The sequence below is a fragment of the Jaculus jaculus genome, chromosome X (assembly GCF_020740685.1).
Source record: "Jaculus jaculus isolate mJacJac1 chromosome X, mJacJac1.mat.Y.cur, whole genome shotgun sequence".
NCBI lineage: Eukaryota > Metazoa > Chordata > Mammalia > Rodentia > Dipodidae > Jaculus > Jaculus jaculus.
Window position 1 is genome coordinate 130,164,343 of NC_059125.1, and position 27,151 is coordinate 130,191,493.

Consider the following 27,151-nt stretch of genomic DNA (forward strand, 5'->3'; position numbering starts at 1 on the left):
TTTTGCTGGCAAGCTCCTTAACTGCTAAGCCATCTCTCCAGCCCCTCCAATGGCATTTTTAAGCAAAGTTCTCTCCCCTGAAGTAAGAGGGCAGAGTGTATAAAGAGCTAGGAGAACTGCATTAGACAGGGTTTTTCAGAGGAACAGAACCAAATACACACACACACACACACACACACACACACACACACACACACACACACACACACAATGTCTTCTGCATGTTAGAACGCCAGGGAGACCAACAACTTCTGAGCCTATGAGGCTGGAAACCTCAACATGCAACGTTTACTTTAAGACCCAAGGCCTCAAAGTTTCCTGGAGAGCTACTTGTGCAAGTGGAGTCTAAGGTCCATGGACAACAGCAGTAGAAAACCTACCTGTAAGAAGGTCAGATGTGGGCTGGAGAGATGGCTTAGCGGTTAAGCGCTTGCCTGTGAGGCCTAAGGACCCCGGTTCGAGGCTTGATTCCCCAGGACCCACGTTAGCCAGATGCACAAGGGGACGCACCCATCTGGAGTTCATTTGCAATGGCTGGAGGCCCTGGCGTGCCCATTCTCTATCTATCTGCCTCTTTCTCTCTCTCTTTCTGTTGCTCTGAAATAAATAAATGAACAGCAGCAGAAACTAGGTTCTTTCTCCATGTCCTCATTCCACAGGAAGGTACTGCCCTGCATTTGGGAAGGTCTTCCCCACTCAGTTTACTGATCCACATGCCAGTCCTCTCTGCAGACACCTTAACAGTTACATGCAGACATTTAACTTGCTAGGTATCCTTCAATCCTGTTGCATTAATAACCAAAAACTACCCATGGCGCAGGACTCCGTGTTACACAGTACATGAGGAATCAACTTCATGGGAAGGGCTTTTATTGTCATCCAACATCTTGTGAGTAATTTCTCTAAGTGCAGGCCAGGGTCCAGCATCACCTAGACACTTATTAGAAACCAAGTTTTAGGGGGCTGGGGAGATGGCACAGCAGGTAAATGTGCTGCTTGTTTGAAAAGCCTACTGGCCCAGGTTTGATTCCCCAGCACCCACATAAAGTCATTTGCAAAGTGATGCCAAGTGGTACATGCATCTGGTATTCATTTGCAGTGGCCAGAGACCTGGTGCATCCCCTCCCCACACACAAATAAGTAAGTAATACTCACAAATACATACAAATAAGATAAGCAGGTAAATTAATAAATAAATTTTAAAAAGAAGTCAAAGCCGGGCGTGGTGGCGCACGCCTTTAATCCCAGCACTCGGGAGGCAGAGGTAGGAGAATCGCCATGAGTTTGAGCCTCCCTGAGACTCCATAGTGAATTCCAGGTCAGCCTGGGCTAGAACGAGACCCTACCATAAAACACACACACGTGCACACACGTACACACACAGAGAGATCAAATTCTGGACCTCGCCCAAGATTCAGAAACCTTAGCAATAGGCCCAGCCACATGGGACTTGGCTGTGTCCTAAAATAGGGGAACAACTCATCAGCTGATAACAACTTCCACTGCACTGCTCATTAGTTTCACAAGCAGCTCCAGGGCTGGGTTGAGGTTGAAGCACTCAGGACAAGCAGTATGGTTTGAATGGAGGGAACCCCGCCAATGAACTGCCACTGGGGGAAAAATGGTCAGTCTTAGAAATGATGTTTATGGTATCTTGGCGACAAATTTTCTTATGTGGAACTCTCTCAAGTATGTGTCTATGTAGATGATTAAATGCATGCAACACTTCTCCATAATGCAGCGTTAAGGAGTGAGAGAGAGAGATTCAAGTGTTACCTGGCCTGTGTCCTTTACCATGCTTAACTTGCTAGTATCCGTGCATGTGAATTGTATTATTACATGTCCAGTGAGTTGCATACCTGTCACTCATATATTGGAAAGATAAAGGCTGGTCCCTGAGAAAAATATGCCAAGACCTGTGTTAGCACAAGTGCTATTAATATGGCATGATGTAGCAAAAGAAAATTCCAACAGCAACCACAGCTCCTTGCCGATATTACATTTTTATTACACTGCTCATAAAATTGGTACACATCAGAAGAAACCGGGCCTTAGGAATTATTTGCCTTGTGCTTTGCTAGTCATTTAATAAGTTAACCCTCAATCCCTACTTGCATTTTTAATCAATGGCACCTTCAGTTATAGCTTTTGGGGGACAAGGAGGCACAGAGTGAAACACCAAGTTTAGTCTAACTTAAAATTTCTTAAAATTTTGTCAAGGTCATTTTTTTTTTAGGCTTACAAATGATATACAACAAGCAAATGTCAGGACACTAAACATTCTATGGAAAATAGTAGCATATTCCCCACTCTGGTCAGAAGCTTCCCAATTGATATGGCCAGATAATACAGCTACTTAGAATATGTAAGACATGGTCTAATGAAGGGGAGACTGATTTGAAAGTGACATGTCTCCTGCCCAATACCACCATGGATTTTACGTTGATTTTCATGATTCATATTCTGTCCTGGAAAATTCTAGTGTGTGTGCACACGCACGTGTGTTTATGTTGGCTCATACTTTGAGGAGATTACTGTGGTGCCGTATCCATACTAAATCCTAATCCATCTCATCATCCTGAAAATATATTGCCTTCCCTTCACATATGAAAAGTCTCTTTAATGGGACAATAAGTTGCAGATATAAAGAACATCTGAATGGGAATGTGGTTCATAAATGCTTGCGAAATTCTATAAAACTGATATAGCAAGTTAAAACTTCACAGTGTAATCTCTCTAAATGGCTATGCAATTTGACAAGTATGTGCGGAATGGCTATAATAGGCTCAAATCAAAGTACACAATTTTACCATGCATCTTAACCTTTCTTTGCCTAATCAGGCTGCAACATTTTCTAGAAAGACAAATTTTCCCTGTCCAATTCACCTTTACTATACTGCACATCCCACTGTAGCTTTGACTGCACCAGAGATTTTTCAAACATCTATAAAATTTTTAATCCTTTATTTCATAGGAGTTCTTCATTATTCAACCACTTCACCTGTGAGAACCAACATAATAAAAATGAAGTGATCTCTATGAACCAAATTTATTTTACCTTAGACTTACTATTTTATTTTAAACAGGATATTTACTTCTGGTACTTGTTGCTTAGAAGGGACCTTGGAAGATGGCAACTTCTAAAACCCATACCAATTAGGTATAAGACCAACCACAGCAAAATAATTTCCTATTGGGTGGGGAATGCTTGCATCTGTTCTATTAAACTAGCAATTCTCATGTTTTTGCATAATTCTTTCACATCTCTACTGCTTCCCCCTTTTCTTCCCATGCCATTTCCTTCTACAGAAAGCAATGGAGCACCAATGAGACATTCAAGTCCTAGGCCATGGCCATTAGTGGTAGCAACTTCATTAATTGCTGCCATGCTCAGCTCCATTCACCCCTCTCTCCCATTATTCTCGTACCTTAGGATCAGGGTCAGATCCTAACTGCTCGAAGAAGACCTATCTAGAGACATGAAGCAATCATCCTTCCCAGTCATTGTGCCTGAAACCAATTATAATCCATACAGTGGTTAAGAAAACCATCCAAGAGTTGTGGAAACCAGAGTTCCTACTGATCAGGAGCTGAGTTAATTGGGGGTGTGATTTCTCAGGCAGCATTTGCTTAAATTAGTGAAGAAACACTATTCAGAGAGTCTGTTTTAAGTGAAGCTACCAGAGTCTGGAAGCAGCAGAGACGAGATAGTTTATAAGTGTTTGCAATATGCTGTCTCTGGTCAGGGTTTATTTCTCCTACATTTCCAGCTTGGGGGCTTAAATATACATGTAAGGATCAAGCAGCTGCTACTCCTTAGCTCATGATTGGTCACAACACAGGAATGGAAGTCAGCACCATAACATACTGTGAATCTAAAGCAGCGCTGTGGTGGGAAAAGCAGGATTCATGACTTAGAAATTGCCTGGCCATGGCTGGGGACAAAAAGGTTACATCTCCATTAACCTATCTACAAAACAGGCTATTCCGTCTCCCCTGATGCAGGTAATGCTGGCACAAAAAAATGTTCGATACATAAACAAAAAAATATTTAAAGAGTATCTATTTATTAGAGAGAAGGGGGAGGGCACGAGAGAATGGGCACACCAGGGCCTCTAGACACTGCAAATGAACTGCAGACACCCGTGCCAACATGTGCATCTAGCTGGATTATGTGGGTCCTGGGGAATTGAACCTGGATCCTTAGGCTTTGCAGGTGATTGCCTTAACCTACTAAGCCAATATGTAGATCCTATCCCAATATGTAGGCACTTTTAATAAATACATGGAGTACTGTCATTTTGAATTGTTTTTTTTGTCAACAATCATTTACAAAACTTTTTTTAAAAACATTTTTGTTTATTTTTATTTATTTATTTGAGAGCAACAGAGAGAGAAAGAGGAAAAGAGAGAGAATGGGCACACCAGGGTCTGCAGCCACTGTAAGTGAACTCCAGATGCATGCGCCCCCTTGTGCATCTGGATAATGTGGGTCCTGGGGAGTCGAGCCTTGAACCAGGGTCCTTAGGCTTCACAGGCAAGCGCTGAACCACTAAGCCATCTCTCCAGCCCCATCATTTACAACTTTTAAGACTGGCTTAAATCTTACCTGGCAGTGTCCCACATAACCCATTTGGGGGAGGGCATAAATGAAGCTAACACTGCATGAGGGCTGCTAAAAAGACCTAAGGCCTAATACTGGGAGTTGTTTGTTCACAGGGAAATGCTGAATGGCTCTAACCTTCTACGCTTGTGAAAGATCCCAGGCATCCATGAGACTGGGAGCGACTTAGTGAAAAACCAGGAAATGGGCACAGTGAACCCTGGGAAGATAGTTTACATTACATCCCAAGATAGACAGACGCCCATCCATGTGATGCACACATCAAAAGTAATACAGGAATCCTTACCCCTCTTCCCATGCATTTTGCCCATGGGCTGTCCTGTTTGCCAGAAGTCAGCTGGGTGTAAGCGCTGAGCTTGGGGACTATAAACATTTCCCAGCTCTAAGATGCAATTATGCTGAGTGGACCTTATACTGATTTAACATGGGGGGGGGGGGAGGAAGCTAGAGTGAAAAGCCAAACTGTTCCATAGAAAAGTTTTCTATATAAATATCCTGTCTTTGAAGAAAGAATATCACGTGCTTCTGGAATTTCCATTGCCAGCCACTTGTCTTGTTTCAAATCAACATTCAAAATCCTTGAAAAGGGGCAAAGGACCTCTAGTTCTGCTATTAAATGTCATCAGTTACTTCTTGATAAACAACTTCCTATTGATTAGAATGCATTCCAGAATTAACCGGTACCTTTAAGAGTAAGTTCAGCTTAAGAGGCTGGAAGGTCATTCTATTCAATCCATTTGTTTGGTGCTACATACTACCTTGTGAGGAAGCTGTCTTTTCCACATAAGGATTAATTGTCCCTTGACTGTAACTGCTGGATTTCACAGCCCTGGTGTGGCATGCAGACATGAAGTCACCACTTCAACGGCATTCCTGAGAAAAGAAGCCGCTTTGTAAGTGCTACAAAGCATACTTTTCAAACGGGTAAGAAACCCAAAGGAGTTACATGCAATCCATTCTCTCACCCAAGAGTAAGGTTGTAAGGAAGAAGAACACTTAACAGGGGCATCTACTAATGTTAGGAGAGGAGGCAAGCATTTTATTGACAAAGTACAACTTTGGTTTATGACTGTCTCCTGTGTTTTGCGGTTTTTTTATTTTTTTATTATTTTTTTTTTTGGTAGTCTGTGATAGTTTTTAAGAGGCCCTTTTCTCTACAATGGCATCTTATTCCAGGAGAGTTCCTCATAGGGAGTGAGGTACCACAGGGTCACATAATAAACTGTGTTTATGGGAGGATAGCAAATTAATAGGCTGCTCCTAAATTGACAGGCCAATTGTCAGTGGCAGCCCTCATTAGGGGCTGTTAGCATATCAAAGAGTGGTAGGGGACCCTGTCAAACTAGGCTCAGCCCTTTCTTTTTAAGGTGAATTTTGTCAGTGAATGCATTTTGAATGCACAGGCTCCTAGGAAGAAAATGCAATGCTTATCTCTCTTGGACCCTGTCTTTGGCTGAGGTGGCCAAGGACTCAGGCTTCCTACTGTGTACGCAGTAGTTTTACTGGAAGTCATTTCATTTTTATGAAGGAAATCTAGTCAGTTGGCTTTAGCGCCCTGGTATCTCTCAGCATTCAATAGTCCCTAGAGAAGATTCTGGACGTGTATAAGTAAACTAGGAAGCTGGAGCAGCTACTCTATGCTTTCCAAATGCATAGATCAAGAGAGGTATCATATGACTTCTCGTATAAGCCACATAATTGACTCTATCAGTCCATATCACATGCCAGGAGGGAAATCATGGCATCAAATCACTTAGCCAGTGATTCTCATTGCACAAGTATACGTGTATTATTTATGAACACAACAAAGTAAATAAGGGCTGGAGGGATGGATTAATGGTTAAGGCACTTGACTGCAAAACCTAAGAACCCAAGTTCGATTCTCCAGGACCCATGTAAGCCAGATGCATCTGGAGCTTGCTTGCAGTGGCTACAGGCCCTGGTGAGCCCTTCCTTCCTTCCTTCCTTCCTTCCTTCCTTCCTTCCTTCCTTCCTTCCTTCCTTCCTTCCTTCCTTCCATCTCTCTCTCTCTCCCCCTCTTTCCCAATCTGTCTCTCTCAAATAAATAAAAAAATAAAATAAAAAAGTAAATACAAGAGTGGTGGCGAGATGCTAGGGATCAGTGGTGATATGTTTCATTGCATATTTCTTGATTTCTGTTCCCTCCAAATTTTTCAGGGTCATTTAATTTATTGATTGACATGTAACATTCCACATATTTAGAAGGTACAATGTCAGATTTTAATTTGGGGTTGGTCTGAATGTAACTTGTTTTCCTAAACTTGTGTATTCCAATACTTAAGACACAGCTGATGGTGCTCTTTAGGAAGGTTGTGGAAACTTCCTGGAGGAATTGTGTTACTGGAGACAGGCCTTGAGGTATTACAGACCACCCAGCCTCACTTGACTGCTCTACTTCCTTCCTGTTGATGTGACTATGTGACACAGCTTCCTGCTCAAGCCACCCAAAACTTTCCTGCCATAATGGACAATTTAAAAATACCACCAAGAAAGGCACAGATTTTTCTTTTTTAAAAAAAGCTCTTCTTGGGCTGGAGAGATGGCTTAGCAGTTAAGTGCTTGCCTGAGAAACCTAAGGACCCCGGTTCGAGGCTCGATTCCCCAGGACCCACACTAGCCAGATGCACAAGGGGGCGCACGCGTCTGGAGTTCATTTGCAGTGGCTGGAGGCCCTGGCGCACCCATTCTCTCTCTCTCTCCCTCTTTCTCTGTCACTCTCAAATAAGTAAATAAAAATATATTTTAAAAAACTTCTTTAAAAAAGCTCTTTCTTGCAGCAATTTGAAAAATACGATAGGTATGTTGATGAAAATACAAATTGCCTATGACTCCACAACTAAAAAAAGAACTCCAATGGCTTACTGAAATTCTTTTTCTTTGAAGGAAACAAGTCATAGCTCCTACAGTCTTGGGAAAGGTAAAAAAGGGCACATTCTGGACAATGTGACAATAAACGTATTCAGTTAAACGAAATGACAAAATTAGAGTAATGGGAATCATTTCAATTTATTCTTGGGCTTTTTCCTATGAAAATATATACTGCCACATGATTGACATCCGGAAGTATTTATACTCTGCTTTTTAAAAAATATTTTAATTTATTTGAGAGAGAAAGAGACAGAGAGAGTTTGGGCATGCCGGGGTCTCCTGCCACTGTAAATGAACTCCAGATGCATGTGTCACTTTGTGCATGTGGTTTAATGTGGGTACTGAGGAATCAAACATGGACTGTCAGGTTTTATAAACAAGTACCTTTAACTGCTACGCCATCTCTTCAGCCCCTCCCTTTGTTCTTGCATAACATTGTATGGTTAACATTTCTTATGTGACTAAAAATTCTTGGGCTGGGACTGGAGAGATGGCTTAGTGGTTAAGTTGCTTGCCTGCAAAGCCCAAGAACACATGCTTGAATCTTCAGGTCCCACACAGCCAGAGGCACAGAGCTGCAAGCATGCATGGTCACACATGCACACAAGGGAACACATATGTCTGGAGTTCATCCACAGTGGCTAAAAGGCCCTGATGTGCCCATTCTCTCTCTCTCTCAAAAATAAAAGAATAAAAAAAAATTCTTAAGCTGGAGAGATGGCTTAGCAGTTAAGGCACTTGCCTGTGAAGCCTAAGGACCAAGGTTCAATTCCCCAGTACCCATGTAAGCCAGATGCACAATGCGTTGCATGCTTCTGGAGTTTGTTTGCAGTGGCTAGAGGTCCTGGTGTGCCTATTCTCATCTGTCCCCTTGGTCTTGAATAATGAAATACAATTTAAAAAAAAAATCTAACTCTGTGAACTGCCTGTTCAGCTCTTTGCCCCATTTTGTGAGTGGGGTGTTTGACTTCTTACTGTTTAGATTTTTGAGTTCTTTGTAGATTCTAGAGATTAGGCCTCTATCTTCAGAAATATCAATTTGAATGACTGCATGCTATGATAGGACATGGTCAGATCATACTGCGGGGACCACAGAGCATGCGCTAGTGAACATCCGAATCCTACATTACTCTTCAGTGCACACCTTTCTTTCCTTAGGATGCATACCTAGAAGTGGAAATCACTGAATCAAAGCGTATGAACGTCTTTAAAATTTCAGACAATTTGCAAAGTCATTCACCTGAAAGGTGTACCGACGGACTACTTTTGCTGTGTGAGCCATGTTTATTTCTAGAGGGCCCATTGCTCTGCAAATTCTCTCTAGACAGAGATGGGCCGGAAGGCTGGATGAAGCATGTCTGGCCTGGGAATTCTCAGCCAACCAGTTGGAGTCAAATACTAGATCCATTAAGTTCTTTACCTGGACAGACACACCGAAGAGGAATGGGCAGTGAGGAGAAACAACGCTTCAAATCCCCAGGCTCATGTGCAAGCTAGTGACGTCAAAAGCATTTATTCGCCTCAACTAGAACTGCAGTTTCTTGCTGATGCCTTGCCTTCTGAAGCAGTTGAAGCAAATGGAAGAGCCCCAAGTGCAAACGCCCCGGACCCTTCAGAAGCTGCCCAGGCACTTTCAATCAGAGGAGACAGCCAATGATGCCACGGACAGAATTGGTTACGCTTCACTCAAAAGGCAGAAAACCTCTGTCAATAGCACAATGGGCACATTCTCATTAGGTTTCGCAGAGAGTTTATGAAGAGATGGCAAAAATACACAGCTCGTTAGTCTGTGTTACATGAAGGAAGAGAAAGCACAGTGTTGGGGTGACAGCAATAGAAGTGCTTTCCAACTAAAGCCGAGGTGTGAGCTTGAGAGGACACTGCATTTGCAGGAAGGTCAGGTGGCATCATGTCATTTTCTGTACTTCTGTGGCCTATTGCAGTATAGCAGAGGTTTCAAACATCAACATCATTTGGGGCTGGAGAGATGGCTCAGCGGTTAAAGCACTTGTCTGCAAAGCCTAAGGACCGAGGATTAATCCCTCAGTACCCACATAAAGCCAGATGCACAAGGTGGCGCATGTGCCTGGAGCTTGTTTGCAGTGGCTGGAGGCCCTGGTGTGCCCATTCTCTCTCTCTCTCTCTCTCTCTCTGCTTTTTATTCTCTCTCACTCTCTTAAGTAAATAAATAAATAGCATGTATTTTTTAAAAAATCAACATTATTTTAACGTCTTAATGACTGAAATATGAGGTGAGGAAAAACCAATCTGTGGCGTTTGTCACGCTATACATTTCTATGATGCATGTTGAGGAAGTTCTAGGCTTTTTGTAACCTAAAAACCTTCAAGAGGTCTTTTAATTATGGCTGCTCCCCCTTCCGAAACAAAAACAAACAACAGCAATAGTCATCCCGTGACCTTAAGAAATTAAGGTTAGGGGCTGGAGAGACAGCTTAGCGATTAAGTGCTTGCCTGTGAAGCCTAAGGACCCTGGTTTGAGGCTCGATTGCCCAGGACCCACGTTAGCCAGATGCACAAGGGGGCGCACGCGTCTGGAGTTCGTTTGCAGTGGCTGGAGGCCTGGTGCACCCATTCTCTCTCTCTCTCTCTCTCTCTCTCTCTCTCTCTCTCTCTCTCTCTCTCTCTCTCTCCCTGCCTCTTTCTCTTTTCTGTCTGTTGCTCTCAAATAAATAAATAAAAATGAACAAAAAAAAAGAAATTAAGGTTAGGGAAAATTCCCAAAATTTCAGCTTCGCTGGTATCCATGAAGCTGAGCTGGATATATTTGTCTTTTAAGGTGAGTCACTATCTTTGAGATTATGACTTCCATGGGTCTATGAATTCACATATTGCCAACTTGCAGATTCTCCACAGTGGTTTTCCGATTGCCCTAATAAGTAATGGCCAGTATGAACTACAGAAAACTTTCCAACGGTGATGAAAGCACAGATTCCGTTACGTCCGCAGAGCGTTTCACACTCTGCTTGTGCGAGATACAAGGAGACCTGGGGGCTTGACAAGGGAAGCCGCTCTGGTTTGCAAAGCCCACGCAGATAGAGGGGCCAGACAATTCTTTTCTTTTTATGTTCATTTGAAGCTCATTCAGAAAATCTCTACTATTATTCACGTTAACAAGCTGCAGGCTCATAGGAGGGATTTCAAAGACCTGGTGAGAGTAGCTGAGGGTGAAGAAATGATGGGGGGAAATAGAGGGTATCCTACAGATGGCTAATTAACATCTTGTAAGACCTTTCGCTAAAGCAGCTGGTCTAGTCACATGTTTAAGAGATTCACAATTTTTTTTTTTTTAAGAATTGAAAGGGTCTTTAGAGAACATGGATGGGAAAACTGAGACCTAGTTAATTGCCCCAGGTCATAGAGTGTTTCCTGCAAAATCAGTGTTCTGCCACCCAAAGTTGCTAAATTTCCCCCTAGAGGGAGTTTTCCCAATAGATGGCCATCAGATACCATTTTCTTTCCTTAAGATTTCTTTTAACGTGCAGAATATCTAGCAAATAGTTTGGTTCAGGGAGCTGTTAGTAATAAAGGTTCTTTATAGTAATTACCTCATGTTTATTATGCAATTCAGAAATATGTTTAGCGGTAGCTTTACCTACCTGGGTCTTTTCATCTAACTATGCTTGTATTAAAAATGATCTCACAAAATGCCAGACCTTTGGGGTGTTATTGTACTGCAGTCCCAAAGCACGGGCTATGCCCCCCCTTTACTATTTCTATTCCCTTTGCCAACTGATTCTTCTCAACCTCCACTGAACTGATTACCTTATTAGCATATTCATGAGACAACTGTTTCAGCTATGTTAATTAGCAGTGTTACTACCAAAAAAAAATTCCAGAACTGGCCGAGAGGGGGAGCAGCTAGCCCTGTCACTATAATGCACTGGCTCAAGGATCAGCCTAAGTTAAACAATGGATGCTTAAAGCTTACAGTATAGAAAAAAAAGAGAGAGAGAGAGAAGCCAGCTCTCAGAGAGGCCCACATTTAAAGCACAGCAAACCTGATGGACCTTCATCCAGGTCTAAACACACGCACACATGACACCATTTAAACCCCAACTTATATAGATTGTATAGTTGCTTGAGATGTGTAAACCATAAGGAATTAAAAGCAGAGCTGGAGAAATGGCTCAGTGGTTAAAAGTGAGTCCTCACTGCCCACATAAAGCCAGACACAAAAAGCAGCATACGCGTCTTGAGTTTTGTTTGCAGCAACAGGCCACCCCAGCATGGCCATGCACGTGTTCCCCCCCACCCTCTCTCCCTGCTTAAAAATAACTACTTTTTTTAGAAAGACAGAAAATTGGAAGTATAGAACAAAAAGGTCATTCAAGATCAAGGAACGAGCAAAGGGATTTGTTCTTCCCATCCGATCACACCAAAAACCATTGAATACTGCTCTAGGGTTAATGGGGGACTGCTCTAGGGTTAATGGGGGACAGGGAAGCCAAAAAGCTGACTCAGAGAGTGAGGTGATTTTTTGGGTACTAGAAAGCTCACTCTGCACAGACCTCAACTTTAGTTTCTGAGAGGTTCATTCTCATTTGTTTTCAGTAATGGTTCTTATCCTAGAAAGAAGCAGTACTTTACATCCAGGTAAGTTTTTTTTTAATTAATTAATTTATTTATTTGAGAGCGACAGACACAGAGAGAAAGACAGATAAAGGGAAAGAGAGAGAATGGGCGTGCCAGGGCTTCCAGCCTCTGCAAACGAACTCCAGACGCGTGTGGCCCCCTTGTGCATCTGGCTAACGTGGGACCTGGGGAACCGAGCCTCGAACCGGGGTCCTTATGCTTCACAGGCAAGTGCTCAACCGCTAAGCCATGTCTCCAGCCCATCCATCCAGGTAAGTTTTGATGACGCTGGAAGTTGCTGGCGTTCAAAGTCACCTCTTCCAATTTACACTTGAAGCTTGTCGATGGCTAGAGATACTCCTGTGAAGTCGTCTGAGCCAGTGTGTTTTGATGTGCCTTTTCAAGAGTTCTTCTCCATATGGCTTCAGGTGTCTATCTGCCAGGATGCCTCAGCCACCATCTTATTGCTGTGATGCCACCTTCCACTCATATCAGAGACCCCACGCTTGGCTTGTGTAACAGATTGGACAATTCCCTAACCAAAGCGCCCTTGGACTTCGGAGCCCGGAAACATGCATAAAGGATTTTCTTCACCGTCCTTGAGTGTTTAGGTTTTGAGAAGTGTTAGCAGGTGCTTAAAGCTGGGCCTTATGAGTGGATCAATCAGTCAATCAATCTATGTAGAAGATGGCTAAGTATCAGGCAACTGAGGCTTTGCCATGTAAAGTTATTTCATCGTTTTAGAAAAATCTAACTGCAAGAAAAAGTGCAAAGCATTCTACCTCCGTTCCAATCTTCAGACCAAACAAATTTCAGGTACTCTTCCTTTAAAAAAACAAATAAGGGGCTGGAGAGATGGTTTAGCGATTAAGCGCTTGCCTGTGAAGCCTAAGGATCCCGGTTTGAGGCTCGACTCTCCAGGACCCGCGTTAGCCAGATGCACAAGGATGCATGCATCTGGAGTTCGTTTGCAGTGGCTGGAGGCCCTGGCACGCCCATTCTCTCTCCCTCTCTCTATCTCCCTCTTTCTGTCCCTCTCTGTCCCTCTCAAATAAACAAACAAAAATAACAAAAATTTAAAAAAAAAAAACAAATAAGGTGCTCCTTCACTTTACTATATTTTATTATGAAGTCAAAAGAAATACACTGGAGTTTCATCATCCCTTTTTTAAAAAAAAATTAAAAATCACTTTTTAGTAAGTTTCGAAACCAAGAGAGGTTCAATTTTAACATATTTATCGAATGTGAAGCTTGGGAAGAAAAGCCCACAAAAATTTTGCTTTAAAAAAAACACATATGTTAATACTTTAGTGATAACAGTTCTCTGTGTAGCTTTCTAAAAACAACTACACTTTGGAACCCCAGGAGTACTTCTAGAAAACCATGGGGAGTAAAAAGGGGAGACAACTAAACAGTCAGGCCCACAGGCAGAGGTGGTGGGTTCCACTCCAGAAAGACTCACATCTAACAAGAAATGGGGTGCCCGGAGAAGATAGCCTCTTAACTTGGGAACACCTTTACCTCCACTGTATCATGCTATCAACAGGAGAAGCATTTATCAACAGCGGCAGTTATGTTTCTTTCTGAATTCTGGGACGAAGCTCCCACATGGTAACTTACATATGCATATTGCGAGCACACCATAGTCACAGGAATAGCATTCTTCCTGGGCATGGTGGTATACAACTGTAATTTTAGCACCCAAGAGGCTGAGGCAAGAACACAAGTTCTAGGCCTCCCCAAAAATGAGGGCGGACATGGAAGGAAGAAGGGAGGGAAAGAGGATAAATGAGAAGATGAACAAATCATCCTTTTTAATAGTAATGGTAAGAATATAGAGATTTGAGGGCTCAGAATATGGCTCAGTTGGAAGAGGGCTGGCTTAGCATGCATAAGGACCCGGGTTCAATCCCCAGCTCTGCATAAACAGGGTATGACTAGATCATGTCTTTAATCCTAGCACCTGGGGAGGTAGGGCAGGAAGTAATCCTTGGCTATATATCAAGTTTGAGGCCAACCTGGACTACATGAAACCCAGTCTCAAAACAAAACAAAACAAAAAAACCAAAGCAATGGATGCGTTTTGGGGCTGGAGAAATGGCTCAGCAGTTGAAGGCTCTTGCTTGCAAAGACTGCAAAGGCCTAATGGAAATCCCCAAATCCCGTGTAAAGCCAGATGTAAAGTGCTACATCTATCTGGGATCCCAGTGAACCTGCGACAATGGGAGGCAGAGCCAAGAAAATCCGAAGCTCAGGGCCAGCAATTCTGATGTTCCTTTGCTTACTGCAGTTCAACTGCAGTACAAGAGACCCCATGTTAAAGAAGATGGAGGACAGACCGCTCAAAGTTGTCCTCTGAGCTCCAATTGACACACACACGCACACAGGAGTAAATATTTTTCTTAATTCCCTCCTTTTTTCTCTCCCCTTTTTCCTTCCCCATCTCGCTTTCTCTCTTCCTTGTCCTCTCTCCCTCTCCTTCTGTTTCATCTATTACAATACAGACTTAAACTCAAGAAACAAGGTCAAAAAAGAGTATTGTAATCTAGAGAGGCAGAGGTATTCTAACAACTATATATGATTAACAACTACATATACATACATATATATAAAGGTTGGCATAATAAGGAAACTGTATAGATATATCAATTTGTTGGCACTCATTCAGGCAAATGAGATAGAAATAAGACCAAATAGACTGGAAATATAGGTCCATTGTTAAATGCAATCTAGCATGTTTGAGCCTCTGTGTTCCTTTCTAGCGCCTCAAAAAGGCTTAACACATTCTATACACACTGTTTTTCAAAAATGGGCAGGGTCAATGATACATGCTAAAATACGTGGTATTTTAGTTTGCTTCCATTATGGATGAAATATGGTACCATGGTCCAGCCTTAAACCTCACTAATAAGTTTCAAGTAACAAATCTCAAAACCAACATTTGAAATACAACCTGTTCTACAGCTGGGGACTGCCTTATCAGCTATATCAAATCTAATTTAGTCTAACTTCTCACCATGGTAACAAGCCCTTTGCAGAAATACTCAAAGACATTTCACTTCTAGAAAATTTGCCTTGTATTTCTTCACCACACATAATGTCAAGAAAAGCATGCTTCAAAGGTGCTATGTAATTAGAATGGCCTTTAAAACAGGCACAAAGGAAATGATTCCGATTAAAATTAAATCGACTTCACAACAATATTCATACTGAGTGAACAGCATCACAGAAAAGAATCCTGCAGCGTTTTGAACTGCATATTCTATTTTTAAGTCTGTTATCTATAACATGGCTTAGGTGGGATTGAAGTGCCTTTTAGTTGGTTTGTATTGGCTATTTTTCCACTAGTAATGAAAGGGTACACATGAGAAGCCATGTCTGGCACAGCGGATGAGAATGGGTTGTAGCTTTCTGTGGGAAGACTATGCCAGACCCCAGCTAAGAATGAGGTTGGCCACCGAGCTGGACTTAAAGGAGACGGTAGGCTAGCAGTCACTTCTGGATTTCTATTTAATGGACGCTCAAGAACGGGCTTCAATCTGTCTGGTCTGCAGAGATTCAAGGAATTCTAAGTGTCTTTGAGGATCCATGGTAGAAGTTATGCTGAAGTCCAGCATCTGCAGAATTTCTGACCAAAACTGTTTTTTTAGATGTCTGTTTTTTATTAAGAAGTTTTGAAAAGTAATTTACATCAACGACACTATAGACACTATACTGTAGTCACTCAAGGGGGAAAGATGAAAGTATTTAAATTAAACAGATCTATTTTTTAGCTCCTTTTGACCATATTTCCATAACATGACCATATAGATGTCACTACACCTAAGAAGATTCTAGCAGTAAAGCATTGTGTCTAACTTGCCCTTGGTAGCCCACTTCAATAACAGTAACAAAACATCTTGGGAAATCACTAAGTTGCAGAGGACCAGAGGAAGTCTGAAAAGCAATCAGACAACCTTAACGGGCAACTCTTACTTGAATGACATACCATCAAATTTCTTGTAACGAGAAGCGAAGACGGCTTGCAAATGATTGCACTGTTCACTGACCACACTTTTGAAATCATCTTTGCTTTGCAGGCTGTACTTCTCTTCCATCTCTTGGGAGCAGCAGGTATAACCCTGGGGACAGATCTTTAAGTGATCACCTGCAAGATACAAAGTAAGACAAGTCAACCTCTATCATCACCCATGAGGTCCCAGAGGGAATGTTTGATTTTTGATGCTTACGTTTGGCTTCAGCAACTGAGATTTCTGCAGAGGCCCAAGCAGTGTATGTTTAAAAAACAAAATCTGGGGCTGGAGAGATGGATGGCTTAGTAAGCCTAAGGACCCCGGTTCGAGGCTCAATTCCCCAAGACCCACGTTAGCCAGATGCACAAGGGAGCACATGCATCTGGAGTTTGTTTGCAGTGGCTGGAGGCCCTGGTGTGCCCATCCTCTCTCTCTCTCTCTCTCTGTCACTCCAAATAAATAAATAAAAATGAACAATAACAACCAAAAAAAAACTTTAAAAAAATCCGGGGCTGGAGGGATGGCTCAGTGGGTAAGGCGTTTGCCTGCAAAGCCAAAGGACCCAGGTTCAATTCCCCAGGACCCACGTAAGCCAGACGCACAAGGGGGCACATGCATCTGGAGTTTGCTTGCAGTGGCTGGAGGCCCTGGTGTGCCCATTCTCTCTCTCCCCCTCTTTCTCTGTCAAATTAATAAAATATTCAAAAAATATTCAAAAAAGAAATAATCTTAGTACAATGATTGAGATGGGGAGGAGAAGAATGGAATTTCAAAGGGGAAAGTGTTGGTGGGGGGGGAGAGAGAGGGAATTACCATGGGATATTTTTTTATAATCGTGGAAAATGTTAATAAAAATTAATAAAAAAATAAAAAGGTACTTATTTGCAAAAAAAAGAAATAATCTTATAGACTATACTATTTGGCTATATGCACTACTTAGAATTGGATGTTTCTACCAGTCATTTAGGAATAAATAAATAAACAAATAAATATAAAATAAAAATTTAAAAGCATCTCATGAGTGGCTGGGGAGAAGGTCCAGTAGTTAAAAGCTCCTACTGTGCAATCATGAAGGTCTGACATGGCACTGGTTCGATTCCCTATCATCATTCTATTGCTGGACATAACTACATACAACTGTAACCCCAGTCCTGTGAGGGGCAGAGACTAGAGAGTTACTGGGGCTGACTAAAACATGGCAAAAACCGCATCTTTGGGTTGAGTGGGAAACTTTATCCCAAGGACGTAGGTTCGATGAGCAAATAAAAGACATCCAGTGTTCTGCTCTGGTCTCCAGTGCATGAGCACAGGGCACACATATCTGTATACATGCGTATACATTACATGCAACACCGCACACATCCATCAACAAATAAATGCTTTATGATGTGGAAAACATTTATTCTCTTATTGAAAATATAATATACCCCTCCTCCACTCTAGAAGGCAAAAAACAGCTTTCTAATCAAGGAGATGGCTAAACCATAGGAAAATGACTATGGGTAGGTTGGGGAAAATGACTGTGGGTAGGTGGTGGGTGGTTAAAGGAGCTGGCTTGCAAAGCCTGACAGTCGAGGATTCAATTCCCCAGCCACCCACCGGGCGGGCATGCGTGCATATAGGAACACACACACACACACACACACACGTAAATAGACAAAAACAGAAAAAGAACTGTTAAGAAAATGAGTGTGGCCATAAAAGTAATAGCATTTAGTATCAAACCTGTCTCTTTCATAATGCGTAAGTCTTGCAAACAAGAGGCATCTTTCTTGTCTGTTTTAAAAGGATTTTATAGTTTATACTCCAAGAGAGAAGGCTATCCTTAAAAGAAGGATTTATAGGGCTGGAGAGATGGCTTAGCGGTTAAGTGCTTGCCTGTAAAGCCTAAGGGCCCCAGTTCAAGGCTCAATTCCCCAGGACCCACGTAAGCCAGATGCACAAAGTGGAGCATGCATCTGGAGTTTGTTCCCAGTGGCTGGAAGCTCTGGCGTGCCCATTCTCTCTCTCTCTCTCTCCTGTCTGTTGCTCTCAGATAAATAAATAAAATAAATAAATCTTTAAAGAAAAAGAAGGATTTATAAAATATGTTTCCCAAGTAACCTGTGTTATACAGAAGAAAGCAAAGAACAGAATAGGTAAGCCTGTTATGCTGTGGAAAAACAAAGGGATTCACACGTTTCAGGAGTTGTCAGCGCAGAGGAATGCTATGAGAGTTCTGGATTATCTGAGTCTATAGTAAATCATGAAGTGATAGCAGGCAATCCCTGTTTAAGTAAGAGCTTGTGTCCAGCACCGTCCACCTCCAGATCCTTCACAGTGCGGCCGCTCAATCAAACAGAGACCTAGCACTTCCAATCAATGTTATCTTTATGTATGGATGTACTGCAAAGTCAAGGAAAATGTCACAGCCAAGTCCATTAAAGAGCAGCCTAACCCGTGAAGCGTCATCTGTCCTTTCTGACCACTGCATTCTGCTTGTCATATGGATGGCTTCTCTCTCTGAGCTCTCCCCATTCTGCTTTTCTTTATTTTTTTTCTTTTTTCTTTTTTTAAAGATTTTTTTGTTTATTTATTTATTTAAGAGCGACAGAGAGAGAAAGAGGCAGATAGAGACAGACAGAGAATGGGCGCGCCAGAGCTTCCAGACACCACAAACGAACTTCAGACGCGTGCACCCCCTTGTGCATCTGGCTAACGTGGGACCTGGGGAATGGAGCCTCAAACCAGGGTCCTTAGGCTTCACAGGCAAGTGCTTAACCGCTAAGCCATCTCTCCAGCCCGCATTCTGCTTTTCTTTAGAGACCAATATGCCTCCTCCTTTGCATGACCAGGATGTATAATGACGCTCATAAACCCCGCCAGTTACTCTGATATTTCTTGTGTTGGTACAATTTTGGACATGCTCACAAGGTCTCACTTCCTCTGTTCTACTGATGCGCAAGTATGACACAAAGAGAGTCTCAAGGGAGTTATGATCTTGGGAATGTAGACCTGGCACTGTGGTATGTGCCTATGCTCCTAGCTGCTTGAGAAGCTGAGGGCAACAGAATAAGACTCCTTCTCAAAAAGAAAAACAAGGGATGGAGAGATGGCTTAGCGGTTAAGCGCTTGCCTGTGAAGCCTAAGGACCCCGGTTCGAGGCTCGGTTCCCCAGGTCCCACGTTAGCCAGATGCACAAGGGGGCGCACGCATCTGGAGTTTGTTGGCAGAGGCTGGAAAACCTGGCGTGCCCATTCTCTCTCTCTCCCTCTATCTGTCTTTCTCTCTGTGTCTGTCGCTCTCAAATAAATAAATTTTAAAAAAAGAAAGAAAGAAAAACAAATAATCTCAGGAAAGAGTCCATTGAAGACATGGGAACTTGTCAGTCAATAGTGTGTTTCCACCCACACTACCAAGAGAAATGAAATGGCCATGAGCTGCCCATCACTGTGGCTGGCCTGTGTGAACTTAGAGGAAAACAAAGCAGTGTTGGTGCAGCACTGGAGGACAATCTTCAAATCATTTCCCCAGCTGGAAATCTAAGTTTCTTAAGGTTATTTCTCAAAGTCTTAGCCTACAGATAATTCTAATGTGGGGGTGGAGGGAGATCTAAAATCAATTGTGTAAATTTATAGCTCAGATCAAGTTGCGAAAGAAAACGGATTGCTAAGGCTCAGTCTGAGAGAAGTACCCACATTACAACCCAAGCAAAAAGTCCCTCCTTAGCCAGGCGTGGTGGCGCACGCCTTTAATCCCAGCATGCAGGAGGCAGAGGTAGGTAGGAGGATCACCATGAGTTGGAGGCCACCCTGAGACTCCATAGTGAAATCCAGGCCAGCCTCAGCTCGAGTGACACCGTACCTTGAAAAACCAAAAACCAAAAACCAAAAAACAAACAAACAAACAAAAAAAATCCCTCCTTACTGGCTTCCCAAGTTTATAGCATGTTGATTAGTATCCAAACACCTAATTGATAGTGATACCTAGTTGTCTCCTGGTGTGGGGGTGGCCAGATCCCCTATGACAGTTATAACAAACCACACACTATGAAGAACTCTAAGTGGACCATGTTGGGGCTGGATCACACACCACACTCGGGCCCCGACCTAACAAAGTCACCTGCGTGCTCAGAACCGGACACACCCAGGGTGGCTGCAGTGAATTACTTCACAGTAAGGAAGCAGATGACCTTTTAAAGATTTTGTCATAGGCAGGCATTCCATTTAGGAGAGGCTGCTTCTCAACCCCCTGTAAAGATTCCAATGTGACATGTGGCCTGGAGAGATGGCTCAGAGGTTAAAGGTGCTTGCTTACACTGTGACATACATTGAATTTCCAAAGCACAATAACCTCTGGGCTTGGCAACTTATTTCTATCCAATCTTAATGGGGCTCACACACATAAAAAGGGTCACTTATTTGATGCTATGAAAATATGCTTTGAAGCTCAAGAAAATAAAAAAAAAAAGGTTCCTTTCCCCCATCACTAATGTGTACATATATGAGGGGCATGCACACAGAGATACACACCCTGAAGCCATAGTATATTGAAAAATCAGTAATGTATGTATCATTTTCTCCACCGGAGAAGGTTCTAGATGTTGAGAGGTTTCGACTTACCTGTAGGAATTTTACATTGAGGCCACACCCTTCAAAACTGAGTTAAGGCAATAAAAGTTTTACTGGTAACCTACTGAAAGCAGTCAGCACTGTTTACTCTGGTACACATACCCCCCCAACCCTGGCATGGCCACATACCACACCCATTTCATGTCTATCAAGTCCAGGAGACCTGCTTATACCTGAACAGTGGAGTACTCCTTTCTCTGGGCTGCTCCTAATAAAAAGAATAGTGCATTTTCATTGTAGAGAAAAGATCTTTCCAGAACGACTTGCCTTGTGGAAAGGGTAATGAGGTGGATATGTGGGTGATGTTTCTGCAGGCACAGTCATCTTCCTCTCTGGGCAAAGTTCGCCCCCCAACCTGCTCACCCCATGTACTCTACATTTATAAAAAGCCGTCCTGGAAATTTTTAACTCAACATTTTGCCCCAAAGCCCCAAAAAATGTGCAGTCTAAGACACATTTGAGAAATCCTAAGACATACCTAGGTTACTAGGGACTTGCTGTCATGACCACGAGTTGATGTGGCTAAGAAGTCCAGGGTACAAACAGAGAACATTCATGGTGGATTTGAACATGGAAATATAGCTGTGTTCTAGTAAGAATTTCTAAGAACTTATTCAATCAATTAAAGTTGTTTTTTGTTGTTGTTGTTTTTGGGGTTTTTTATATGTAAACTTGAATATTTCATGGCCAGGGTTGTGGCTCAGTGAGACCATGTTTGCTTAGCATGTGTGATACCCTGGGTTATATCCCCAGCACCGGGCAGATGAAAATTAAAAACAAAATGCCTTCTTTTGAAGGGCAGGGCATATGTCTTATTTAAAAGAATTGTGTTTTTTATTCTGTGTCTGAATGAGAAATACCTTCTTTCTGGAGCCTTCCTTTTAAAAACTGGTTATCCTATGCATTTCTTATTTAAGAAATAGGCCACAATTTTTCTTTAGGCTGTGAGAGCTGAACACAGGAACAAAAGAATGGACTTGGGACTTGGGACAAATAGACAGCCACTGTGAGGTAGCACTAGGCATGTGCACTTTTTAGCAAAAAAAAAACAAACCCTGGTTGATTCTGATAGTATTCACTTCATTAAGAGTTATGGCCAAGCCGGGCGTGGTGGCGCATGCCTTTAATCCCAGCACTCGGGAGGCAGAGGTAGGAGGATCGCCGAGAGTTCGAAGCCACCCTGAGAATACACAGTGAATTCCAGGTCAGCCTGAGCTAGAGTGAAACCCAACCTTAGAAAACCAATGAACTATGACCAGATACATGTTTCTAATTGACTTATCAGGAAACTTAAAAACATATACATCTTGGTTAAAAACAGAGAGAGAGAGGGCTGGCCAGGCGTGGTGACACACACCTTTAATCCCAGAACTTGGGAGGCAGAGATAGGAGGATCACTGACTTAGAGGTCACCAAAAGAGAGGGCTGGAGAGATGGCTCAGAGTTTAAGGTACTTGACTGCAATGCCTGTTGGCCCAGGTTTGATTCCCCAGTACCCAAGTAAAATCATATGCACAAAGTAGTGCATGCATTTGGAGTTTGTTTCCAGTGGCCAGAGGCTCTGATGTGCCCATTATCTCTCTTCCTCTCCCTCCATCCTTCTCTTTCTCTCTGTTTTTGCAAATAAACAAAAAGAAAAGAAAAGGGCCAGGCATGGTGGTGCACCTTTGATCCTAATACTCAGGAGGCAGAGGTAGGAGGATCATTATGAGGCCAGTCTGAGACTACATAGTGAATTACAGGTCAGCGTGGTCCAGAGCAAGACCCTGCCTCAAGCAAGCAAACGAGCCAGCAAGAGCAGGAGGGAGGGAGGGAGGGAGGGATGGAAAGTAGGGAAGGGAGGAAGGAAGGGAGGGAGGGAGGGAGGAAGGAGGGAAGGAGGGAAGGAAAGAAAATTATGACTGGACAGCCACACCCAGGAGCTGGTAATAGCAGTTCTCCAATGAATGGTAGGTATGTTCTCCAACTGTCCTTTCTCTCATCCCCCACTTTCCAAACTCTACCTCTTGCTTCCTTGATCCTGACTGTACATACAGTTTCCTCTCTGCGTACCACTTCTAGCCCCTTCAAACTCAGTCTGCTTTCCAATCTCTTCACTCTGCTCATTTTTCCTCCTTCCCACACCCCACCTATTTAACGGTGCACAATATGAATATGAAGGGCTGTTTGTGATTTCCTAGGATTGTTGAGGGGTCCATGTTCTTATTTTTAAAAGCAGGTGAACTGAATGCTTTATGGCTTTCTAAGAAAGCACCTAAATTAAGTTGCTTTTTGTACATGGCCCTTGATCAGTTCTTGTTTTTGTGTGTGGGGGTCAGTGGCCATCAATAGAAAAAAAAAAAAAGGTTCCCCAGCCTTGTCCTAAGAGGCTTGCATGGGATTCAATGAAGCGTGCTTTGAAGCTTAACTCTAAGGTCTAAAAAACAAAACAAAACAGAAATCACTCAAAAAGAGTCAAAGTTTTCAGTCACACCAGCTCTATGTAATTTCTGTTTAGTCTTAATATCAGCGCCTTAGGTTTCAAAGCTGAATGACAATCACAGTAAATTACCACTCAATCCCCCCCAAGTGTGGGACAGGTGGCATTTCTTGAGGCATTTCAAATTGATGGTTAAAGCAGGCATTGAACGTGAGCAGTCTGTGCCACCTTTCCACAACACTCTTGGCCAAATGGTGTATGGAAGTGTGTATTCTCACTTGCTCCTTCCACCAAACACTTGCTCTGATGTACAGATGGGACGCAGCTAAGGTATTTTACGTTACTCCTAACTCAGCTTCCTGTAGACAACGTTAGGAACGGTGGTTTGGGTCTCAATGACTTGACTCTTTGCAACTCCATCTAAATATGCATTTTTATATCTTTCTCGGAAAAGTAATTTTCAAATACAACTAGATACAACCCCCCCCCAAAAAAAATAAGCCTTCCATATCCTCATGCTTTTCAGGGAAAAAAGATGAAGTGATTATGGAGGAATTGCAATTAAGGTGGTTAGCTCTATTGACCTGTAGAAGACACAGTTAAGCAAAAATCCCTCCCACGCTACTGGCCCATTGCATGCATTTCACAAGGCATGCACTCTATGTACCCAGATGAATGATGAATACTGCCAAGAAAGTGGCCAAACACCCTTGAGAAACAAGAGATGCAACATGTACCCTAAGGATAAGGCCCGCTGTGAGGTACATTGGAGAAGAACAAACTGGAAATGTTTTGTGACTTCCAGATGTCCAGATTCTAGTCTGCATTGGCCTTTCTAACCGAAACTCTGAATACCTCACTTGAGTTATGAAGAAAACTGTCCACTTTAATCCACCACTAAAGTGCTACACAAGTTGGTCTAGATGATGGAGGGGAAGCAGCAGAATGACACATTCTGTCTTCCAGATAGCTCAGGGAGATTTTTGATGGGAGGTGGGAATGGGAAGGACAAGGAAAAGAGAGTGTATCAAGTCACTGAGTGGCATATATATGTGAAAGTCACTTAAATGGCCATCAAACACCAAGCTTTGGCATTAGTCACAAAAGCCAAGATCGGCCAAGGGGTCCACTGGCAAATGAACGAATAAAAGAAATGTGAGGTAAGTGTCTCTGAGTGTGCAGGCATGTATGTATATGTGTGTGTGTCAGGGGTGAATCTAGAGTTTTATGTACTTTTTTTAAATTTTTATTTATTTATTTGAGAGCAACAGACTCAGAGAGAAAGACAGGTAGAGGGAGAGAGAGAGAATGGGCACGCCAGGGCTTCCAGCCTCTGCAAACGAACTCCAGACGCGTGCGCCCCCTTGTGCATCTGGTTAACGTGGGACCTGGGGAACCGAGCCTCGAACCGGGGTCCTTAGGTTTCACAGGCAAGCACTTAACCACTAAGCCATCTCTCCAGCCCAAGTTTTATGTAATTTTTTAGGAAAATGGGCAGAGTGGAGATCATATGAAGGGAACCAAACAAGTCTCTGGAAGACAAATAATCTTATTTATGCTCACATGCAGGATGTGCATATTTTGAAATGTGTATGAATTAATGCCATGAATAGGGACTATTGGCAGGAAAGAGACCAAGGGGAGAGGGAATAAGGAAGCGTGGAGGAATATAGCCAGTACACGATACGTATGTGTAAGGGTGCCACAATGAAGCCTAATACTTTGAATACTAAGATTAAAAAAATTTAAGTTAAAATAAAGCCTTTGGGCTGGATCCATGGATCAGTAGAGCACCCATGAGCCATGTGGCATCAAAGAAGAAAAGAAAAGAAAAAAACAGACAAGTTTTGCAAATCTAGGGAAACCTAATGATGAACTATAAGGTGCTATCCTGAATGGGACTATAAAGAAAAATTAAGAAAAGCAAAACATCTTGTATATAGATATTCATAGCACTACCGTTATTTTTTATTTTTTTTAAATGAAAGAATTGGTGCCACCACACTCAAATTCCAGACAGATGAGCCATCTAGGGTGCATGTGTCACCTGTGCATGTGGTGTATGTGGCGTATGTGGGATCTGGAGAGTAGACTGAGTCCTTGGGCTTTGCAGGCTTAACTGCTAAGCCATCTCTCCAGCCCTCACAGAACTACCCTTTCTTTTTAATTTTTTGTTCATTTTTATTTATTTATTTGAGAGTGACAGAGAGAGAGAGAGAAAGAAGCAGAGAGAGAGAGAGAGAGAGAGAGAGAGAGAGAATGGGGGCGCCAGGGACGCCAGCCACTGCTAACGAACTCCAGACGCGTTGCTAACGTGGGTCCTGAGGAATCAAGCCTCGAACCGGGGTCCTTAGGCTTCACAGGCAAGCGCCTAACCGCCAAGCCACCTCTCCAGCCCCATAGCACTACTCGTAATAGCCAAATTTCTTCAACAGAGGAATGGTTAAATAAAATGCAACCTCTCTGTATAGGAGGATATTCTTCAGTTATAAGCAGGAAGGAAATTCTGTTGTATATGATAACCTGGCTGAGTCTTAAAACACTGCTATATAAAAGAAGCCAGTCATAAAAGCCCATGCTGTGTGAATCTATATATACATAAGATGCTGAATGACAGTAAATCTAGAGACACAAAGTAGATTGTGGCTGTCTAGGGTGGCAGGAAAAGTAGGGAGGATGACTAAAGGGTCTGGGGTTGGGGTAATGTTCTAAAATTGATTATGGTGAGGGTGAGTACACCAGAAGCCACTGTATGTGTACGTGAATTACCTCTCAACAAAACTGTGCACAAAAATGAAGGCAATCAACATGAAGTATGGATCTGAGTTAGTAATCATGCATCAGTATTGGCTCATCAACTGTGACAAATGTACCACATTAAGGACAGGTGCTAATAACAGGAATATTGGAATGGGATGTAGACAATTCACTGTGTCATCTTCTCAAGCTCTGTAAGCCCGTTATTCTTTTCCTAATAAATGAAGTTTTCAGCCGGGTGTGGTGGTGCGCGTCTTTAAACCCCAGCACTTGGGAGGCAGTGGTAAGAGGATTGCTATGGGTTTGAAGCCACTCTGAGACTACACAGTGAATTCCAGGTCAGCCTTGGCTAGAGTTAGACCCACTTAAAAAAAAAAAAGTTTTATTTTTAAGAGAGAAAATACTTTGGCATTCAAATTAAAAAGAATAAATACATGTGACCAGAGAAAGGGAGACTTTCATCAAGCTTTCAAAAATATAAATACTTGATGTAATTCCAATATTGGGAAGCTACATTAAGCTATTATTTGCTAGGGCAATTTCCCTAATCCCTCAATTGCTACCTTACTTTTTTTTTCTAATTTTTATTTGTTGTGAACAAAAACAATTCCTTACTGCTGGTGTAAGGCATTAGCAAAATAGTCCCAGTTCACTTTCTAGTTTGAAATTCATGTAACTACAAAGCAAGCTAAAATGCAGGTTGCTATAACACCAGCCCCTCCAAGCTACCTAAGAACCCCATGAGGAACATACAATGCTCTGCTTCATGGGAACAAAGAGAGAAAATCTCTACAGGTTTTTAATAATCCCAGGGGGTGGGGGAACGTATACATTAATCCATCCTCCCTGCTTCCCAAAAGGAGTAAAATTACTGCATATAATGTGCTATGAACATCGAAAGCCTGAAGTCATTTGACCTAAACCTTCATAATAAAGCACAGAAATTACAGTCATTATGCAGATGTATGATTTAAGATCACCTACCAATCAGTAGGAGAAAGGCAGCTAGTTCGCATTTTTGCAAAACCTTGCCAAAATACCGCTCTGAAGGGCTTAAGACTGCCAATTATTTTTAGGTCCACTAATCCTGCTAGGTAGGACAGAGAAAGCCAATCAGAAACACATACATATTGGAAGTCAGCTTTGTTATATTTGCCTAAGAATAACTGTGTTTGCAGAGCTGGAAGACTCAGTGCTGATACTTGAAAAGCACACACTTCATTTTGGGGAGCTTTCAATTGCACGC

At 42.5% G+C, this 27,151-nt stretch overlaps 1 protein-coding gene across 1 annotated transcript in view; it reads right to left on the minus strand.

The window, feature by feature from the left end:
* Nucleotides 1–27,151, minus strand: part of Gpc4 (glypican 4) — a 142,049-nt gene that overhangs the window by 28,982 nt on the left and 85,916 nt on the right. The window contains exon 2 of the mRNA XM_004653980.3: nt 16,095–16,253. Coding sequence (XP_004654037.2) covers nt 16,095–16,253 — 159 coding nt within the window. The remainder of the gene's footprint in view (nt 1–16,094; nt 16,254–27,151) is intronic.